Source organism: Antedon mediterranea, chromosome 5 (assembly GCF_964355755.1).
Source record: "Antedon mediterranea chromosome 5, ecAntMedi1.1, whole genome shotgun sequence".
Taxonomy (NCBI): domain Eukaryota; kingdom Metazoa; phylum Echinodermata; class Crinoidea; order Comatulida; family Antedonidae; genus Antedon; species Antedon mediterranea.
The window spans coordinates 1,993,063-2,014,893 of record NC_092674.1 but is presented as its reverse complement, the minus strand read 5'-3'; the positions used below and the strand labels follow the sequence as shown (position 1 = coordinate 2,014,893).

Sequence of the window (21,831 nt, the reverse complement as noted above, 5' to 3'; positions counted from 1 at the left end):
AGAGGGCGATATTATTTTCATTCTTTCCTTATTTTTTCGTCGTCGGCGACGAGAAAAACCCGAAGACTGCTACTCTCGATCGTACTCTCTCCTCTCAGATCCTACTACACTGGAAAAATAGGGTGAATAGAGGCTGGTCATTTACTCAACTCTTACTGGATTCGTTTATTGGTGAAGTGAGTGTAATTTCAATGCTTTATTTGACACATAATGTATTATATTGTTTAGGGTGAAGCTATTTAGTTAGAGTAATCTTTGTTAAATGTGAAACTAAAGTATGAACGAGCCTCTTCCTCACCATCCTGCCTAACTAGGCTAGGCCTAGGCCTAGGCCTGTAGTCCTAGGCTAGCTAGGCCGGCCAGGCCAGGCTTTCTCTCTTGTTGGTAGTATGTTAGTAGATTGTGGGAGAGGCCTCTTCATGTTGGATTCATGTTAATGCTGGTGAATAAGCTAGACAGTATTCCCATACTTTTGTAATTACTTTGTGCAGTAGGTAGATATGATAGACCAATATTATAATTCATGAAGATATTCTTTCCGTTTTAACCACACGGTATTTAAATAAATATGTAATGTACAGTAGTAGGCCTATTATTTAGTCAAATTGATTGGTTTTAAACCTGGCCTAGTGTTTCGTAAACCAGAGACTTGAATTAGTGTAGTAAAGTTACAACTAAATTAAAATTAGTTTGGAAGAAATTTTTCTTGAAAACAATGTCATGAAGTGACAAGAAAGGTACTAGGCCTATTAAATAAAAGTTACTAAAGGTAAGAATTAGGTTTAAACTACACTTTAGTCTGTCCATTATTATGCAAATTATATATAAATTGTTTTAGTACTGTATATGCGTGAGAATTTTGTAAAGATGTACTTTACTGTTATATTATTATGTTTACTCTTGAAACTTTATACTTTTATTGTGTGTGTTCAAACAAAATGATAAATGAATGACAATTAATAATATAATATAGCAAAATAATAATAAAGATAGTGTAATATCAATTATTAACTAAAAATTGTAAATAACCTTTTTTTCTACGGGTCTATGCTGCTCTGCAGTTAGGCTTGGGTCAGTGATAAGCCAACAGTATATAAATTGTTCAGTTTTTTTGTTATTTTATTTTTATTATGTGACAAGTGGTAGATATCGTCTGCCGGCCTCCCGCACTGAACGATATTTTCTCTCCTTCTTTCCACAAGCCATTAAACTTTTTAACAAAAATTACAAACGATGAAAATTATAAGTGTAATATACTGTTATTCTGCATTTTTAATGTTTTTATATACATACTGTATATCAAATGTGTTGTAATGTAAAATATTGTAATGTAATTTCAATTGTTGTTGTTATTTAATTTTAATGCAAGCAATGGAATTTCCAGAAATGGATGAGAATAAAGTTTGAATCTTGAATCTTATTAGGAATCAGTTTTACCTCAGGCTCTTTTTAACCTACAGAATATAAGAATACATAGTTTTCATTGATTTTTTATAACAAGTATTTACTTATTCACGGCTTTTTAAAGTGTTTGGATTTCATTATGGTCCTATTTTATTCAATCCATGTATTTTATGGATAAATGTTTTTATTTACTAGTACCTACTGTACAATGCATTAAGTGCAAAATTGTACTGGTGTAAAAGAGGAATCCAAGTAGCACAGCCTGGTTTCCCTATACATTTAATGTTATCCAGGTTTGTCATTAATATGATATTCTAATCGTCCCATGACATCATAATCTCGTCCCATTTTACTGAATGCAGTGTATGGATTAATTAATTATTGTTAAATTATTAAATATGCTTCCCATCAACTTTCATTTCATTTTACATTTATCATGTCCTAGGACCCCAGAGTCACCATAACATGAAATGTCTGGGGCCTCAGAAGAACTTAACTTAAGATTAAAAATCAGTTTACAGGATGTAAAGTTGCTAGTTATTTATAGACACTATCAAAAAAAAAAAATGTATCAAAGTAAGTGTACAATATATGTCAGATAGTACAGTAGGCCTTATTTGTAGGTGCTTATTTGTAGGTGCTTATTTGTAGGTGCTTATTTGTAGGTGCTTATTTGTAGGTGCTTATTTGTAGGTGCTTATTTGTAGGTGCTTATTTGAGGCTTCCTTCAAATTTTGATAAACATTCTAAAACTTGGTGCAGTTTATTTATTGGGATATCAAAAACATAAAATGGAAGGGTTGCTCAAAAGTGGTCAGGGGAAAGCAGCCATCTTGGATTTCAAAATGGCCGAAACAATCCACACTAAACATTGTCTGTGTAGAAACAACAAATAAAAAAAAATGTTTATATGATAATAAATGCTGTGCAAGCAGCGGATTCAGGGCATCCATGGTGTGATTGGAAAAAGAATGACACAAGATTATGGTCAATTCCACCTCCTAATTTTCACCTAGTCTGCTATTCTACAGTACATCCTTCTAATTAACTATTAAACCAAGTTGTTGGTTATTAATATTAATGATTTAAATTAAAATGATTAATAATTTATACCAAATTATACTGTAACATTAAAATATTATTTTGTAAGATTTCAAGTGTGTGTAGTAAGATGTGGCTGAAATCAAATTTAAGTTTTTAATATATATTAATTCAATTCAACTGTATTTAAGTTAATAATGAATTAGATAGTTACTCATATGTACTTATTTTGACCTTTTAAATGCTTCATTTGAAATTTCCCAGCGGATTGATTATGTCACAATATTGTAAAATGAAACACCTTGTACAGTAGATCTATATGCCAAACCCAACCCAGTATTTTGAGTTTACACTCTTAATTTCAATATAAAGATTTGTCTACACTATCAAACTTTATGTGACAAAAAAATGTGCCCATATAAATGGACAGGATGATGTCATATCACTACAATATTTGGGTATATCACTACCATATTTGGGTACTGTACATCGCACATTTTATATGTTTGATAGTGTACAGTAGACAGCTTTACATTTCAAAGTTATTCATGTATACCAGAATGATTTAAGATAAATAATAAAATATAAAGGTATTGTACTGTATCTGTAGCTTGGTGGTTGAAATCCTTTACTAACCAATCCCAGGGTCCGTGGTTCAAATCCTGTTAGAGTTCAAGAATTTTCTGATGGTCAATACAGTGCCGCTACGTAAGCCTCTTACCAGGCTTAAGTTTAGTAAAGCATGTGAGAGTCATGTATTTTTGTTGGATGAAGAAAGAGTATTTACAGAGAATTCAATGTTGATTATATTTTTAATTTTTAAATCCAATTCAGAATTTTGTCTAACAATTTGTTAACAAAATATTAAAAATTCCAAATTTATTTTTCATTTACTTATTTGTTGTATTGTATATGATTCTTTTGTATATTTATTTTTGGTTATTGATTTTTCCAGAATATAAACAGATCTCTGGTTTTGGTGATAATTTTTAAATGTGTGTCAAAATATGGAAAACAAATAAATTATTGTTTTTTTTTAGTTTGATGTGAAAATACACAGCTTCAATAAAAGGCTAATGTGTTCAATTTTAAAAGAGATTAAATTTTGTAGCAAATGTTTCACCAGTGCCTTTTTTGTTTTTTTTTTCTACACCTTCCTGTGACCTTAAAAGTCCCTGTCGATGGGTGTGGTTCTTTGATTATTCATAACACATGCTAGTGAAGAAATTTACAGTCTGTAAGGAAACGTTTAGGTTTTTTTAGGGCTGTAGGTTAATCAAAACTAGAACACGATTCTAATTGGGACTACCTTTTATAGGAAACTGTTGAAAAATAAAAGTAAAATATAATTTTGTGTCAAAATGAAACCAATAAATTAATTTTTTATAGAAGTAGTTTGTTTATTGATTTTCAACAAATAATACACAGTAGTATACTGTAGAATTGGTATGCAGCATTAACAATATTCATAAAGTGTTTTTAATGGTATCTTAATTTTAAATAAGTCTATATTTTCAGTAAAAAAACTCACAACTAACGAGAGCTGGTGATTGGTTGATTGCTTTGATTGAAGCTGCAGATGAACAACCAACACATTGAGAAATGCTTTTAATTAAGATAATTTCCTTCACAAATTATGTGCAATTATCCTTCTTATTACATAAAATTTCTTTTTTGAACAACCAAAAATAGTATAAGCGAACTTACAGTACGTTTCGAAACCTATCAGGTTTCATTCTCAACTGGCGTTTCATCGTCTAGCGTTGTTAATCCCATGACGACGATGAGTTGGTATAGCGCCACCAATAGGTCCAAAAGGACGTGCCCCCTTCTCCAATAGTTGATCATAAATGTGTGACAATTAGTCAACATCTTGAACAGGCACTTTAATGATAAGAAAATATCAAGGAAAGAAAAGAATGACATGTTTCCCACAGCTGAAAATGTACCACGCCTCTATTGCTTACCCAAAGTACACAAACCTAATTGGCCCATCCGACCAATTGTTGACAGTATCAACACCATATTCTACGGAGTGTCACGCTACATTAAGGAAATCCTCAAACCTCTAGTAGGCAACTCAAAACATCATGTTGAGAACTCCAAACAGCTAGCGAAGGAAATTAGGAACATAAACATCCCTCCTAATGAAACACTAATATCATTTGATGTGGTTTCTTTGTACACAAAAACACCAGTAAAAGAAGCAATAAAAACCGTAGAACATTGCCTAAAACAGGACAAGCAACTTAACACAAGAACCAAATTAGAAGTGGTTGACATCATTGAGCTATCACTGATTCTCAACGCCACTTATTTCAGTTTCAAAGGCAAAATATACAAACAAGAGGAAGGTTTAGCGATGGGCAGTCCCATCAGCCCCATCATAGCAAATTTGTTTATGGAATGGTTAGAGTCGGAGGCGATTGCTACAGCTCCAATGGAATTCAAACCCTCCATATGGTATCGCTATGTCGATGACATTCTTGCCAGCATTCCCGTGCATGCAGCTACTGATCTAAACACTCATTTAAACAACATTGATACTACCCAAAACATTAAATTCACCACCGAATGCATGTCCAACAACACCATTCCTTTTTTGGACATCCTCATAACACTACAAAGCAACCGATCATTAACAACTTCAGTCTACAGAAAACCGACACACACAGATCAGTATTTAAATTTCAAGTCAAATCACCCATTACAACACAAACTCAGTGTTATTAATACGCTTGTGGACAGATGTGAAAACATAGTTTCAACACCTGAAGGACAGAAACAGGAATTGGATCACATCAGACAGGCTTTGAAGAAATGCGACTACCCAGATTGGTCATTCAAGAAGGTAAAAAAACAACGACTCCAAAAACAGCTTGATCAAAATCGCAGCAAAGGTACAACATCTACTAAAGAAAAGTCACGTTGTAACATCGGGATCCAATACACCAAAGGTCTGTCTGAACGCATAAAAAGAGTTTTCAACCAACATCAAATTGACACCTTTTTCATCCCATCTAATAAGATCAGGCAAAACCTCGTTCATCCGAAAGACCACATCGAAAAAGACCAAGTATGCGGTTGCATCTACAAACTACAATGTTTGAACTGTCCACAAGCTTACATAGGGGAAACAGGGAGGGCTTTAAAAACACGCATAAAAGAACATCGCACAGACACAGAAAACAACACGGGAGGGATTTTAACCAGGGCTCAAAGATCGTCTACATCTTCAATCATACATAAATCTGCAATAACAGATCATGCTCTACAATACAATCACCTCATTGATTGGAACGCTGCTATCCTTGAGAAAGAATGCAACACTCAAAAAAGGCAAATAAAAGAGTCGATCAACATCAGAAAACATGGAATAATCATAAACAGAGATGAAGGAGCCCACGAATTGTCACACATTTATGATCAACTATTGGAGAAGGGGGCACGTCCTTTTGGACCTATTGGTGGCGCTATACCAACTCATCGTCGTCATGGGATTAACAACGCTAGACGATGAAACGCCAGTTGAGAATGAAACCTGATAGGTTTCGAAACGTACTGTAAGTTCGCTTATACTATTTTTGGTTGTTCAAAAAAGAAATTTTATGTAATACCTATTCCACAACCAGATGAAATTCTTCCAACATTATCCTTCTTGTTTTCAAAGTTGATATATTTTAACAGTGACCTCCAATTAAAAGGCCATTTTTCATTAATTTTTAAATTTGTTTATTATGTATTGTACAGTACCGTAATAAAACATTGTAGTTGTACCGGTACAAACTATCTTTTCCTTAAAATATACTGTAAGTGTACATTGTTGTAGTTGTGATACTGTAAGTTCTGAGTCCCAGTCACGCCTTTGTAGTCAAGGTAACAATTTGTTAGCTGTAACTTTACAACTTGGGAATTAGCCATGATTTGTTTTACCGTAGGTGAATAATTAATTAATTCAAACACTCCCAAGAACTGGGGAATATTTATGGAAATGAAAATTTGTTTTTGATTTAATTAAATTAAAAGAAGAGAAAAAAAAAGGAAAGAAAGTGCCAAGCTACTTAAGTGATCGTTGAATATTTGCTGTCACAACATTTTTTTTACAGTAGTAGTAGTAGGTACTTACTGTAGACTACTTGAATAAAAACAGGATTGTAGCCACAAGTACGGTTGGTAAGGTTTCAACCTGACCACTTGTCCACAGAGGCCTTTGACAACCCAGTGGCTTGAACAGATATTGTTCCCTTTTCTTGTGAAAACTCGGCCGTTTTATTTATAGAGGCTACATCACTAAAAAAAAAAAATAATACTATTAGTAATAGTAGTACTCTATAATAGAGTATACAGTAGTACCAGACACATCCTGTTGACTGAATAGGTGACTAGTTTTCCAAATTTCAAAGTACTTTAGAAAGGAAAGTGTTGGAATCTTTTGAAGAAACTCCTGGTTTTGGAGACTGTAGGAAACTGTTGGAATCTGTTGAAGAAACTCCTGGTTTTGGAGAGTTTTTAGCTCCCAAGTACTGTTGGAATCTGTTGAAGAAACTCCTGGTTTTGGAGAGTTTTTAGCTCCCAAGTACTGTTGGAATCTGTTGAAGAAACTCCTGGTTTTGGAGAGTTTTTAGCTTCCAAGTACTGTAGGAAATTGTTGGAATCTGTTGAAGAAACTCCTGGTTTTGGAGAGTTTTTAGCTTCCAAGTACTGTAGGAAATTGTTGGAATCTGTTGAAGAAACTCCTGGTTTTGGAGAGTTTTTAGCTTCCAAGTACTGTAGGAAATTGTTGGAATCTGTTGAAGAAACTCCTGGTTTTGGAGAGTTTTTAGCTTCCAAGTACTGTAGGAAATTGTTGGAATCTGTTGAAGAAACTCCTGGTTTTGGAGAGTTTTTATCTTCCAAGTACTGTAGGAAATTGTTGGAATCAGTTGAAGAAACTCCTGGTTTTGGAGAGTTTTTAGCTTCCAAGTACTGTAGGAAATTGTTGGAATCTGTTGAAGAAACTCCTGGTTTTGGAGAGTTTTTAGCTTCCAAGTACTGTAGGAAATTGTTGGAATCTGTTGAAGAAACCTCCTGGTTTTGGAGAGTTTTGGAGAGTTTTTAGCTTCCAAGTACTGTAGGAAATTGTTGGAATCTGTTGAAGAAACTCCTGGTTTTGGAGAGTTTTTAGCTTCCAAGTACTGTTGGAAATTGTTGGAATCTGTTGAAGAAACTCCTGGTTTTGGAGAGTTTTTAGCTTCCAAGTACTGTTGGAAATTGTTGGAATCTGTTGAAGAAACTCCTGGTTTTGGAGAGTTTTTAGCTTCCAAGTACTGTAGGAAATTGTTGGAATCTGTTGAAGAAACCTTCTGGTTTTGGAGAGTTTTGGAGAGTTTTTAGCTTCCAAGTACTGTAGGAAATTGTTGGAATCTGTTGAAGAAACTCCTGGTTTTGGAGAGTTTTTAGCTTCCAAGTACTGTTGGAAATTGTTGGAATCTGTTGAAGAAACTCCTGGTTTTGGAGAGTTTTTAGCTTCCAAGTACTGTTGGAAATTGTTGGAATCTGTTGAAGAAACTCCTGGTTTTGGAGAGTTTTTAGCTTCCAAGTACTGTAGGAAATTGTTGGAATCTGTTGAAGAAACCTCCTGGTTTTGGAGACTGTAGGAAACTGGTGGAATCGTTTGAAAAAACTCCTGATTTTGGAGAGTAGTAGTACTGTAGTCTACATAAGTTTAATAGTCCAATATTGCAAAAAATTTTCATCAAAAAATAATTAAATGTATTAATCTGTATTTATTTGTTGGCAGATTCAAGAGGATTTGTACTTGACCTCTTGACCTCTTGAGGAGTGCACTTGATACCACACCAGTTGTGCAACCAAATTTGAAAATGCCACTGTTTGGAAAGTCGCAAAAAAGTCCAGTAGAACTGGTGAAGTCTCTCAAAGACTGTGATAACATCCTAACCAAAGAAGAAACTGGAAAGAAAGCTGAAAAGGTAAGTGGTTATAAAGTCTGTTATATTGTAACGTTTCTATTTATTAGACAAAATGTGGTGTGAAGATCAAGAAGTGCCATTTGAGTATTCTAAAGGTCTGTCTACACTATCAAACTAGTTTGACAAATAAAGTGTGATGTGCCCAAATATAATAGTGATATGCCCAAATATGGCATCATTTCCATACTGTATATGGACACATTTTTTTGTCACATAAAGTTTGATAGTGTAGAAAGAGCTTAAGATAAAATTTAAATCAAAATTCTGTATGTTTATGGACCATGTCAATGTTATGCTGCTGCAGTTTGTTATTGCAATACTACATTTTGTTTTTTCTTTAAACCTGTTTAAGTTGAGGTTGATGTTTCTTACTTGTAATAATTACAGGCTCTGGAAGACATAGCTAAGACATTGGTTGGTATGAAAAACATTTTGTACGGTGTTGGTGATCAGGAGCCACAGACAGAGTTAGTTGCCCAACTGGCACAAGAGTGCTATAATCATGATGTACTTTTGTTTTTGGTGGAGCACCTCGGCAAGCTAGATTTTGAGGTATGAGAAATGTTAATCATTCATTTTCTTTTAATTCTTTTTGCATTTCTTTCCTAAATGTTCTGCTATTATAATATGCAATAATCCTCAGACTGAGAACTTATTTATAATCTCAGATTTAGCTTCCTTTTCTATAACATGTGTACAGTATGTTACAGTATGTTTTTATACATAAAACATTACCGTATTGCAGACATACAGTATCAAAAACACTTTTGATTCTGTATGCGTGTAAATTTCAAAAATTATAAGATTGATATTATAATACATGTAATAAAATTGTCTATCTATATTTTATATGTGATGTTGTAATTTGTTGTATTATATATTGGATGTATTACTATTACTTCTGAAATAACAAAAATTAATTAAATTATCAACACTTTGATTTTCATTACCTTTTTTATTAGATAACTTTATATATAAATTAATTTTCAGGCCAAGAAAGATGTTGTACAAATTTTTAATAACATGCTTAGGAGACAAATTGGTACACGCTCACCAACAGTGGAATATATCTGTCAAAAAAATGACCTCCTATTCATTTTAGTGCAAGGGTAAGTCAGGAGTCAAGCTATCAATCGGTATAGTCCTCCAATTGGAACGCAATGGCTTCAAAGATGTTAGCCCAATCATAGGTAATTTTCCCAATCATTGGTGTGATGAACAGAGTTCTGGTTGGTCAACTTCACCTGACCTTGTTGTGTCCATGTGGTTGCTTTAATCATGCGAAATGATATACAATGCTAATTCTAGATTGCGCCTCCTAGGATTATTCCAATCAAATTATTGTAAACTGCAGTCTAATACCCTTTTCACATCTGCAAAATGTAACAACTTGTAACCAGGTTTGCATAGTGTGAAGACAATTTTGTGAAAAATCTCCAGAGATTTCACACCTTGTGAAATCTTGGAAGAAAAACAAACACCAACTAGAGGCCTGTGTTTTAGTTCCGAGTTCTTACTGCGCGAGCGTGTATTGGCCTGGTATTAACTAACCAATCATAGTAATCAAATAGCACGCAAATATTCTTTCCTCCCGGGATTTCACAAGGCATGCGTATGTGAAAACATGTTATAATTCGGGAGATCAAACTTGGTTAATGTTAGAAGTTGTAACAATTATGCAGATGGGTAAAGGGTACAAGTGACTGATCTTTCATAATCTTATGAATAAGGTTTATTGCAAATATTCCCATCATGCGTCGCGCATGCTATTTGCGATAAACCTTTATTTACCTACAGTTAGTAGTGTATTGTTTTAATTTTTAGGTACAAGAGCTCAGAGATTGCTTTAAACTGTGGTATGATGCTTAGGGAATGTGTGAGGCATGAACCACTGGCTAAGATCATTATTTGGTCAAAAGAATTCTATGACTTCTTTGGATATGTGGAGATGTCAACGTTTGATATAGCCTCTGATGCATTTGCAACATTTAAGGTAAATTAATTAAATATTTGATAGTTTGTATTGTCTTCATGTAATTGTTACACATATTAAACCTCTGTCCACACTATCAATCTTTATATGACAAAATAAATGTGCCCATATATGGACATGATGATGTCATATACCTACCATGTTTGAGTATATCACTATCACTTATTTTTGTCACACTAGTTTGATAGTGTAAACAGAACTTTACAGTTATTTATATTTTGTAGTTTTTAAATGATTAAATGTTTGTAATGAAATGACATTTTAAAAAGCATTTCATAGCTGCAATTCCAAGTAGAACTTTAAAAAAAAGTATTAATCAAACAGATTATATAATTAATCAACTAGGCTTTTTGTTCCAATTGTTCCAAAAATGAAGATTAATAAAAAAAAAAGACTTTGAATATGCCATTTTATAGTTTTAATAAAGTAAAGTTTGAATAAACTTTCGTAGAAAAAAAACTACAAAAAGACAAAATAAATGGTTATATTCAACCAAAAATTCATTGACTCTCAACCAATCTGATTATTCTTTGCTTTAAATTACAGTTTTTCAGTTAAATAACTTTATATATAAATAATATTATTATATATTAAATATATATAACATTTTCACATTTTTTTAACAGGATCTTTTGACTAAAAACAAGCTGTTAGCCGCAGAGTTTCTCGAACAAAGTTACGATAAAGTTTTTGAACATTATCAAAAACTGCTTGATTCTGATAATTACGTTACAAGAAGGCAGTCACTAAAGGTATTTTATCAGGATAAAAAATAATATAAATATGAGCTTTTTAAGTATTCATTCTGTGTGCAAAGATTGTACGAAGTATTCGAAAAATCATCCTTACAGTACGTTAAAGATTTTCATCGCAGTTTTATAATATGCCGGTCGCGAATGGATCCCAAAATGTGTACACTCCTTTTCATGTGATATTCATGTTATTTTTCATGTAGATTATTATTGTGGAAATTGACAGGAAGAAATTTTTTCTGGAACTAACATTTTTTTTGCCCAACTTCAACTTAAACTTACTTTTTTGTCGATTACTAATTATCATGTGATTTAATTTGTATAATGCATTTTCATTTCATTTTCAAAGTTTGTATATTTTGATATATTTTTTAAATCATTGAACAAAATTCAAAGATATGCATTTTCAGTTTAAATATTTTCTTTAATTTTTATATATCTTTTCCTGATTTAGAAAGCATCACATTTTTAATTTCTTTATTACTAACCCATTCTTATTTTTCTGCTTATTTTTGTTTTGTTTTCTAACTGACCAATCATAGCTGCTCGGAGAACTGTTACTCGATCGTCACAACTTTACGATAATGAAGCGTTACATAAGTAATGCCGACAATCTGAAATTAATGATGACCTTATTGCGAGATAAAAGTAGGAACATACAGTTTGAGGCCTTCCATGTTTTCAAGGTAATGTATATGTATGTTTGTTTGTGTTGCCATAGATAGAGGCTATTTATTGTTGTATATGCATGTATGTTAGAGTACTGTTCATGTTGTGTTATGTCATGATATAAAACATAGCAAATTATTCTACCATTCTCATAATCAATCGACTGCTTATGAGTTAATTTGAAAGACTGTAGTACTGTATTACATTGTATCATAATGTTGTCTGAATTAGGCTCATTGATTGCAAAAATGAGAATTAAGAATAGTTTTATTTTGTCCTTTTTGATATACTTATGTCTTATATCCTACAATTGTTTATATATATATATACACTAATTGATTTGGAGGTCAAAGTTAAGACTTTACAAATCTTTGTGTGCTATGCATGTTTGTGTTGGTAATGTATTTGTTCATGTAGTCTACTTTCAGTGCATGTAAGTGGAGTAGATTGTTAGCTACAGTATTATTCTCTTATAAAGTTTGCGATTGACCATGTGCTTCCAAAAAATAAGTAAATAATAGTAAACAAAAACAGTGACAGTACATATAGTGCCTTTGAGCATGTTTTTTTCATGAAAAGTACGCTATATAAATGTGGTATATTATTATTATTACATACTATCCTCAATACTTTAAATTTTTGAATAGAGAGACATTTTATAAACAGAACTACTTAGTACATGCTTTGTAGTCTATACATTATACTGTAAATAGTATTAACTACACATTATTCGAATTGTTCATAAAATTACATTTGAATTAATTCGAGTATGTTTTTGGACATTTCAGGTTTTTGTGGCCAACCCTGACAAGGACAAGTCAATTCGACATATACTGTACAAGAACAAAGACCGCCTAGTGGACTACCTTGGGAAATTCCAAACTGACCGCACGGAAGATGACCAATTCAAGGAAGAGAAGCAATACCTTATGAAACAGATAGCTGATTTAAAAATCGAGTGAAAAAAAATAATGTTGAGACACAAAGGTTATGGGAGCTGAATTAGTGTACACCAGCAGTATGTACTTATTGACCAATAGTACACTGGTCTGTATGTTAGTGTACACCAGCAGTATGTACTAATTGACCAATGGTACACTGGTTAGCACACACTAACATAGTCAAGTTATACACAAAATACTGCTTGTTTGATTATAACAATAGTAATTTTTTGCTGTGCAATGATCATACAATTTTCTGAAAATGTTTTGAAAAGTTTAAGAAAGGGAGTGAGTGCAGGCAATTGGGTAGTATCATTGGGTATTTTTTGATGCGGCAGGTTATCAAATTATTACTACCTTTGATGAGCTATTGCATATGCTTAAAGGTGTACAAATGGGTAATTTAATATTACCTTCAATGAACTATGATATGTTTAATAATTTGAATGAGCCTTCTTCAGAATTATTGTACATTGTTAAATTTATATTTGTTAGAAGCAGGTGATGTTGAAACCACGGCACCACGTCCTTCATCGTGTATGCTTAGTATAGCAACCATAACATTTTGTGTCCAAACATTACCAAAGTACTACCAGAAACGTAGTTGTAAACACCGTATGTCTTCTCACGATTCGACAAATTATAGTTAAGTATAGCTGGCAAAAATTGTTTATATGCAGGGCTAGGCGTTAAATATATATATATATAAATTAAATTCAGACATTGTAGAGATTAGGTTAAAGCTTGCTTCCCACTAAAAACGCAATGACGTAGATGCAACTCAAGCGAGTTTACCAATGGTAAGCAACCATTTGGATAATCCATCGCTTGTGATTGGTCAAATCACTTACGTCCTAGTGGGAAGCCAGTTTTCTGATTACAGAAACATGTTTTCAGTTTATTTCCTTCTATTGCTGCAAATAGATACTTGGAAGCTAGTTTTGTTACTGGTAACTGATAAAAACTATAATTAAGTGTAATAATGAATCAATTAAAATGCAAAAATAACTTGATAATTGAAATAATTATTACAAAGCTGTATTTCAGATCAGCAATGGTTAAAGTTGGATGAGCTATCATTTTATAGTTCTATTGTCTTAAGCTCTGTCTACACTATCAAACTAGTTTGACAAAAAAAGTGTGATGTGCCCAAATGTGGTAGTCATAGGATACAACCATGTCCATATATGGGCACAGCACATTTTTTTTTGTCACAAAGTTTAATAGTGTAGACAGAGCTTTACTGTAAAAAATAATTAAGTAGTATTTTGTATGGTGGTGGGACATTTTTCAACCTTTTTAGTTTTACTTAGGGTGCTTATTTACTTGGAAGTATATTATAATTTGTTATGTATTTAAAAAGTTAAATTATATTATATAATGTATTTGATTTATTCAACACAAGGTAGGAATTAGCATCATGTGTTACTGCATTACAACTTGATACCATGACACAGCTAATATTTGGTTCCCACTAGAGACGCAACGAAAAAAGGACGTAAGCGCAATGTAAAGCTTGGTTTCCACTTGAACGCAACGCAGCGACGTATTGACGCAAAGTACTGTATTGTGTAATCACAAGTGGGAACCGACGACGCAATAGTGCTGCAAACATTGTAGGTTTAATTCCACGCAGGCGGGGGAAAATACAATTATTGGAAGGGCAATTGCTTACGTTGCGTAGGTTGGACCAATCACGAGCAATAGATTATTCGAAATGTTTGTGTTTGGTCAACTCGCTTGCGTCTTATCTACCGTCTGTGGTAAACTAATACAGCTCTGTCTGTATTCTTCACCCATGTATATAAATGTTATCAACTGCTGTCCTGCTCAGTACACACACATCAACACAAGAATGTCTTGTTCTAATTTTTATTAGTGAATTCACAAAATGCATCCGCTGATACGCTTTTAAATAATACTTTTCGTCTTTTTCTTTTGTTATTACTGACGATATATTATAGCAAGACCCTTATTGTATATTTTATTAAAATATTTAAATTTATTTTCAGGGAATGAAGCTTGGTTCACACTAGGACGCAACGCAAGGACGTACAGTAAGAGCAACGCTTGACCAATCACAAGCGACAGTTCGGTTGATCCATCTCGTCGTGATTTGCGTTGCGCTTACGTATTTGCGTTGCGCTTGCGTATTTGCGTTGCGCTTACGTCTTTGCGTTGCGTCCTTGTGAATCAAGCCTTAGTGATTATTGAGAACAATTACAATGTATCACCCAATTTTCTTCTAATCAATTCAGTAATTAATGTTTATGTAAATGTACATACCGTAGTTTAATGTAATTGATGTACTGAGCTGTTTGTATGTATGCAATGAATGACGTCATTCATTATATACAGGTTACCGAAATAGAGATTGGCGGGAAAAAATACAGAGGCAAGACAATGCATGTACACATTGTATATATTGTTTTTTAGTTTTATGCATTATATAGCCACTTTAGCAAATTATTCAATTTTTGACAATTTCCACACGGTCAAATCTACTTTGACGTCATTCATCTTTAAGCGCACGACGCGTGCAATATGCATGTTCTAATAAACGCGAACAGTGCTAAACACGACGGTATTTTAGACTTAGGCCTACTGATTGTTAAAATAACTTTGTAGATGCTATGCATTGTAAACTTTCACACCTGTTCCGGCGGTCCGGTTCGAGATGGCGCCGGTCCGGTTCAAGTTGCGCCGGTCCTGTTCCAGATTGCGCCGATCCGGTTTGAGATTGCGCCGGTCTGGTTCCAGATTGCGTCGGTCCGGTTCCAGATTGCGCCGGTCCGGTTCCAGATTGCGTCGGTCCGGTTCCAGATTGCGCGTATGCATAAGCGACTTTTCGTTTGCGATTTTATTTGCGGGCGGATAGACGCTTCAGTATGTATACTCAAATGCTTTATGTCCTCTTTAAGTTTAAGTACTTAGATACCTCTGTACATTTACATATTTACATTTACACAGTAACAAATGATTTTAATACTATGTTTATATTAAGTCCTCATTGTTGTATAATCACAACACATGTGTAATTACATCATATAGTTTCTTCTTTATAGTTAATAGCTTATGTCCTGTTTTATTTAGAAAGGGGTTTCGTAGATATCACTTTACCTATGATTTAAAAATAATTTAATATTGATTGTGTTTTGTTTAAATTATTAATTTAAAAAAAACTGCTCCTGATTTTTTTAAAACAAAATATTAAACATTGTCCATACACAAGATGGTAAGATACGAAATAAACGGAACTGCTTTTGTCTCTATTGACAAAAAAAAGAGCGCCTACTAAAAGAAAAAGCAAAAACCTTTTAGATCGCATTATAAGTTATATTTCTCAATTTGTTTGGGTAAATAATCATCCACATCTGTTTGCTCTTTCTCTAAGATAAGAGACGTTCCATACCAAATTTCATTGACGTTCCATACCAAATTTCATTGACGTTCCATACCAAATTTCATTGACGTTCCATACCATATTTCCTTTCTAAATCTTACCAGACTAGGTTATGATGTGCACGCCCTTTATCTCTCATGTCACAATAAATAAACAATTCAAAGAAATGTTTACGAGTTTTCTTCATAAAGTACGAAAGTGTTGAATTTATATTTGATATATTTATAACACGATCTTATTGTAGTTCAACAAATTATCTGTATATGCTTAGCAATAAAGTATCAATTCCATTTGAGAAGAATTCGGAAATTTGAAACCTAATTTTATATATAAAAAATAGTGCAGCTTGTAGCCGCATTTTGCATCATTTTGCTTCCTTGTAGCCGATATTTCAAAAGTTTGAAAATTGAATATAAATTAAATTTAATATTTGTTGACTAGTTTAATTTTGTTTGTAGCTTCTTGGTGAATTGCTTCTGGATCGGCACAACTACACTACGATGTCAAAGTACATCAGTAACCCAGATAACCTGAAGCTGATGATGAACCTCCTTCGAGATAAGAGTAGAAATATTCAATTTGAAGCATTTCATGTGTTTAAGGTTTGTGTATTTTTTACAGGATGGATAAACTATGTTTATAAATTATCGTTCTTAAGTAAGTCTCATTTGAGGCTTAAGCTTGGTTCCCACTAGGACGCAACGCAAGTACGTAGACGCAACGCAAGCGAGTTGACCAATCACACGCATCTGTTCGAATAATCCATCGCTTGAGATTGTTCAAATCACTTTGCGTTGCGTCCTGGCGTTGCGTTCTAGTGGGAACCAAGCTCTAGGGCCGGGAGTGGAGTTAAAATAGTCATGAGTTGAAAACCAATTGAACCCTGAACCTTTCGATTGGAAGGCAAGCACGTTAACAACCCAGCTATTTGTATATACTTTATAATTTAATATTGGTCGTTTTCATAAAATGTTTTTTCCCAATGCATTTTAAAGCATAATTACTTTAAAGATCATGGAACATGGTATTTGATGTATAACGTTTTTTGGCTGATTTGGGTCTGAATATGTTGATTTTATTAGTACGTTTTGATAAAATAAATTCTATAAGCGTAAATTATGATTTTTTAATGATTTACATACATCGGAGTTTATATCTCCGAAGTCGAATTTGGAAGCAGGAAATCCAAGGCGATAAATCGTGACGTCATAAGATGAACACACTGCACTGCCCTGGTCGCGACGCATCTCTCTTTGTATACAAACTGTACTGTATCGGCAAGATGTCAACACGTATTGTGTACGATCTCGACAGTTCGGAGTCTGATTTTGAAGAGGAAACTATCCATTATGAATTCGAAATTGATGAAGATGAAGGAGACGACGTTATGGATACGCAAGAAAGTGTTATTGAATGCAATTAATTCAACCGTAGGCCTATATGAGAGCCCGATCTCACCGATTCTGAAGGCGAGGCGGACCAACGCGAAGGCGGCGAAGAACGTCGTGGGGAAATTGACCAGACCAACAATACATGGTCCTAGGCCTAGGTTTACATTTTCAATTACGGACCCAAACTTTGGAATGGTTAGTTACAGTCAGTTATACGAATGCATTATTATCGTGTTTTTAAACACAATAAAAAAATTAGTAAAACTGAAGTTGTTGTGTCGTCGATTAACTAAATAAAAGGTAGGCCTAGGTAGTACTTCTTTCTAGTATAGTAGAGTAGTAGGCCTAGGTGATTAATTCGGTTTTAAAATCAGCAACACAAAGGGCCTAGGCTAGTAGTACTGTGTTGAAAGCCCCAGCATAATAGTTCAGGTGGGGAGTTGTTCTGCCCTCATAAAAATAAAGCTTGTGCACAAGCTGACTGCAATAATTTGTAAGTTGCATGACAGATTGCACTATATTCTCTATTGATTTGAACAAAAATTGAACCATTTGAAATTTGCTTTAGAAAAGTCAAATTATAAATTATAGGTAAATCTTATTGTACTTTTACAAATGATTTTGTTCTTACAGTACCGTATTATTATTTCGCAGGGTATGTGGATGACCTCATCTTGGAGGTAATGAGCATTGTTGAAGGGACAGCAGAAGATGTTGATGTTGTTGATGCGCCACCCCAACTCTGTTCAGGATTTGAACGCCCCGACAAAGAGACCGCTATTGCCAACCACTTCACAAGATTTCCAAATGTGAACAACTAAGGCAAAAATTATGCAGTAAATAAATCAGCAGCCAAAAGGTCCACTGATCAACTTAAAATAAGAAGTATAATACATACTCCAAGAAATGAGATACATTCCATCATGCTTTTTATTATAAATCATTATTTCGTTTTTTTAGTGAAAGATTAAAAGCCATTTGTTTATGTGGATACAGCGCCACAATCCAGAGCCAACAGTTTTATAAACAAAATAATCACTTGTGTGCATAATTTTTTAATAAATTGTGTCAGAGAAATGTATATTTTATTTCTATGTGATCATTTTATTTCTATCAGATACAGTGTACAATACTTTCCTATATGAAGTACAGTAAATAATTGTATGTGGTTAATTGTAATCTCAATACAAGTTGGTGCTAAATGTTTACTCAATCCAAAAATCCAGCAAACTGGAAATCATCTTCTATACCTGGTGGTGGGAAGTGGGCTCTTATGCAGGAAACGGCACATGATGGTAAGACTACCCTTAGGTTTCGGCCCAAAAACCCCCAACACCATCTGGCGAGTTGCCGGTACGCAATATGTCTCAGACGTTCATGTTTTGAGGCTTCAACAGGTGTGTCGTACTGTTGGTGGTAATGCAGCCATGCAATTTCCAACACATGCAAATTCAAACAGGCAGCAGTGAATCCAGGATGTTCAGTGATGCATATGTAGGCTTCTCCGTATTGTAAATTGTCTGACCTTCCTCCAGCCTATGATTAATAAATAATAGGGCCTACTTCCTGGCAACATCGACATTCGCGATACGTGGGTAGCATCTGGCAATGGCCACAATCACACCTGTTTTATAAAAACAAAAATATTTTGTAATAATAAATAATATTGTAGCGCTCTAGAGCGCTACAATATTCTGAGATGTCACAATTTATAGGGCGCTATATTAAATATTTTTAAAGTTTTAGTGATTATTAATGATTAATTTAATGTATTGTGTGTGAAATAGGAAAATAAATCTGCATCTTGGCTAGCCTTAGGGGTGGGCCTATCTATCTAGGCCTACCCTAGGCCTATTTCAAACAACAAAGTGCAAATTTGTTAAATAAAATGGTCAGTCTAATACCGTAATGTACATTTTTGCTTTCTACAATTCAATTTAGCCTAATCTTTATTTCGTTAAAAAAATTCAATCTAGGCCGTAGGCTTATAGACGATAGCCGACCGTCGCCGGTGAGAGGGCTAGCCGCATGAATTGGAGTAAAGTACAGTAGTAGGGCCTAGCCTCTATCTAGGCCTAACTAAGCCACAATACACACACTGGCATGACGGAAGAATATCGTAGTTATCTACTAGGGAATTGTTAATTATACAATAAAGTTATACATTAATTTTTAATAAAAGAGATAGTACTACTAACCAATTTAATAACTGGGTTTGAAGTTGAATATTCTCTGCTTGAATTGTAGGTAGGCCTAGGCCTACTAAGGTGACGGTCACCGTCGCCATCTTCTGATGATGAATGAAGAATCGTCAGAACTACAACCGGGCTCGTACATGTACGGCCGAATTAATTTCATCGACATTCCATTCAATATTTCGATTGTTAAACAAAATAGTTTCTCCTTCATTCTCCTCAGTTTCGCATTCCACTATCAATGTTTCCTCTTCTAATTCCTCTAACGAAGAACTGTCAAAATCATACGCAATACGTGTTGACATCCTAGTTTGTACAGTACAGCTCAGGCGGGCGAAAAAGTTTCTTCATCTTATGACGTCACTATCAGAGGTTACCGGAAAATGCCGAAAAAACCCGAATAGTCGTGAACTGAGAGCAGTTGCGCGAAATAGCAGAAAACACTTTAATTATGTCCTGAAAACTTTTAATTTATTGTCTGTTTAATATCCATCAAGGAGAACAACTATAATACTACTATTTTACATAAACATCAAATACCATGTTCCATGATCTTTAACTATCTATTGCTACCTCGTTAGGTATTTGTGGCCAATCCAACTAAATCTCAACCGGTGCTGGACATTTTAGTTAAGAATAAGGAGAAGTTGATTGAATACCTGACGTCATTTCATATCGAGAGGACAGAAGACGAACAGTTCAATGACGAAAAGATGTACCTAGTAAAACAAATCAAAGAACTCGAGACTAAAACCAGCTAATGATGTCATATCATTATTTCTAAAAATAGATTATAAATCACAAACTTATAAAATTCAGAATCATTTATTGAATTGGAACAAACATTTGAAATTAGGCCTTGCTCGCTTCTAGATGTTTTTAAAGCTATAGGCATACGTGTAAAGATCAACTTACATTTGCCTTGGATCACTTTTGAATGTAATTCTATACTTGTTTTATATAGTTTTTATGTAATATAACATTCACTCGTACTTGATGTTTTGGTTAATTTGCGTTTAAATAATTTGTATATTATTTTTCCTCTCTGAGGAATAACTTTTCTTCTAGAATCTTTTTTCTTTTAGTCCTGATTAATTTCTTCTTGCGAAATGATAGCCGATGTTAATATCAATGGTAATATAAAAAAATTGATAATTTTAAATGAAATAGCATATTAGTTTAATGTTCGGCTTTTAGATTAAATATTTGATTGGTAGAAGGCTGATATACAGAAATAAAAATATTATAGAAAATATTTAGACAAGGAATCTAGTCAATAGACAGAAGTACCAGAATTATTTGTCAATATATCGCCAGTAGGATACTTTTAATCCTAATCTCACATGAGTGAGAACCATCAACCAAAACCCGGTAAATAATCAAAATGTGTATTTAATGCAATAAACTCAAAAATATCACTGAATTATTAATTGATTAGTACGTAAAATAATAATGAACTAATTTTGAAAATAAGTTTAACTACTAATACATTTTAAAAGTAATACTGAACGCCATGATCTTTGAAAGTTGTCTTGACATTACAATGGAGAAAAAGAAGGCGAGCACCTCAATATCATAGAATTGTTTGAAAAAATGTAAAATTTAATACCATATTCTGGTAAGACCTGTTATTGATATTTATTATTAAATACATAGTTATTAACATAAAAATAAACTTTATATTTTGAATATATTAGTAACAGCATCTGAAGAGTGGCACTTAAAATTAGATGACTTTTATAAAACGAGTATAATAAGGCCAATTAAAGAGCAAAAAGGGGTATTACGTAAGAATCCCAGTAGTAATAATAATAATTGTTAATCAAACGCTCCTATGTTTAAATTTAATTACATAAAGGAAGTACAGTATGAGAGAGTGCAAGTATATTTTGTTTTGGTGATTAAAATAGTTCATCATTCTTTCACACCACACACCATGATATCTCTGTTGTGTGGTTGTGTTGTCAATCAACAACAGGGTCTAGCGCGTATACCATTGTCGCGCGCGCATAGATCATTGTCGCGCGCCTTACTGTCCACCACCACCAGCAGACAACAGTTTTGTTACTGCGT

At 33.6% G+C, this 21,831-nt stretch overlaps 3 protein-coding genes and 1 long non-coding RNA gene across 6 annotated transcripts in view; 3 read left to right on the top strand and 1 right to left on the bottom strand.

Moving 5' to 3' along the window:
* LOC140049547 (S-formylglutathione hydrolase-like) overlaps positions 1-21,831 on the bottom strand; it is a 126,865-nt gene that overhangs the window by 22,942 nt on the left and 82,092 nt on the right. The window lies entirely within an intron of this gene.
* Positions 82-21,683, top strand: LOC140049641 (calcium-binding protein 39-like). 3 transcript variants are annotated; one of them, XR_011845323.1, is made up of 9 exons: positions 82-176; positions 8,225-8,414; positions 8,802-8,966; positions 9,405-9,523; positions 10,239-10,407; positions 11,034-11,159; positions 11,702-11,845; positions 12,617-13,414; positions 16,631-16,730. XR_011845323.1 is itself a non-coding variant. In XM_072094584.1 (8 exons), exons 2-8 carry the CDS (start codon positions 8,307-8,309, stop codon positions 20,517-20,519), a joined length of 1,011 nt encoding a protein of 336 aa, XP_071950685.1. In that variant the 5' UTR covers positions 82-176; positions 8,225-8,306; the 3' UTR covers positions 20,520-21,683. The 3 variants fall into 3 exon arrangements, 2 of the variants coding, with proteins under 2 accessions (XP_071950685.1, XP_071950686.1); XM_072094584.1 differs by lacking the exons at positions 11,702-11,845; positions 12,617-13,414 and adding an exon at positions 20,340-21,683 and having other exon boundaries at positions 16,631-16,774; XM_072094585.1 differs by lacking the exon at positions 16,631-16,730 and having other exon boundaries at positions 12,617-16,339.
* LOC140048986 (uncharacterized) lies at positions 4,370-5,965 on the top strand. The gene has a single exon (XM_072093793.1). The coding sequence runs from the start codon at positions 4,370-4,372 to the stop codon at positions 5,963-5,965; it is 1,596 nt and encodes a 531-aa protein (XP_071949894.1).
* Positions 17,349-18,644, top strand: LOC140049643 (uncharacterized). Its single transcript, XR_011845324.1, has 2 exons — positions 17,349-17,758; positions 18,218-18,644. It is a non-coding gene; the product is annotated as an uncharacterized lncRNA (long non-coding RNA).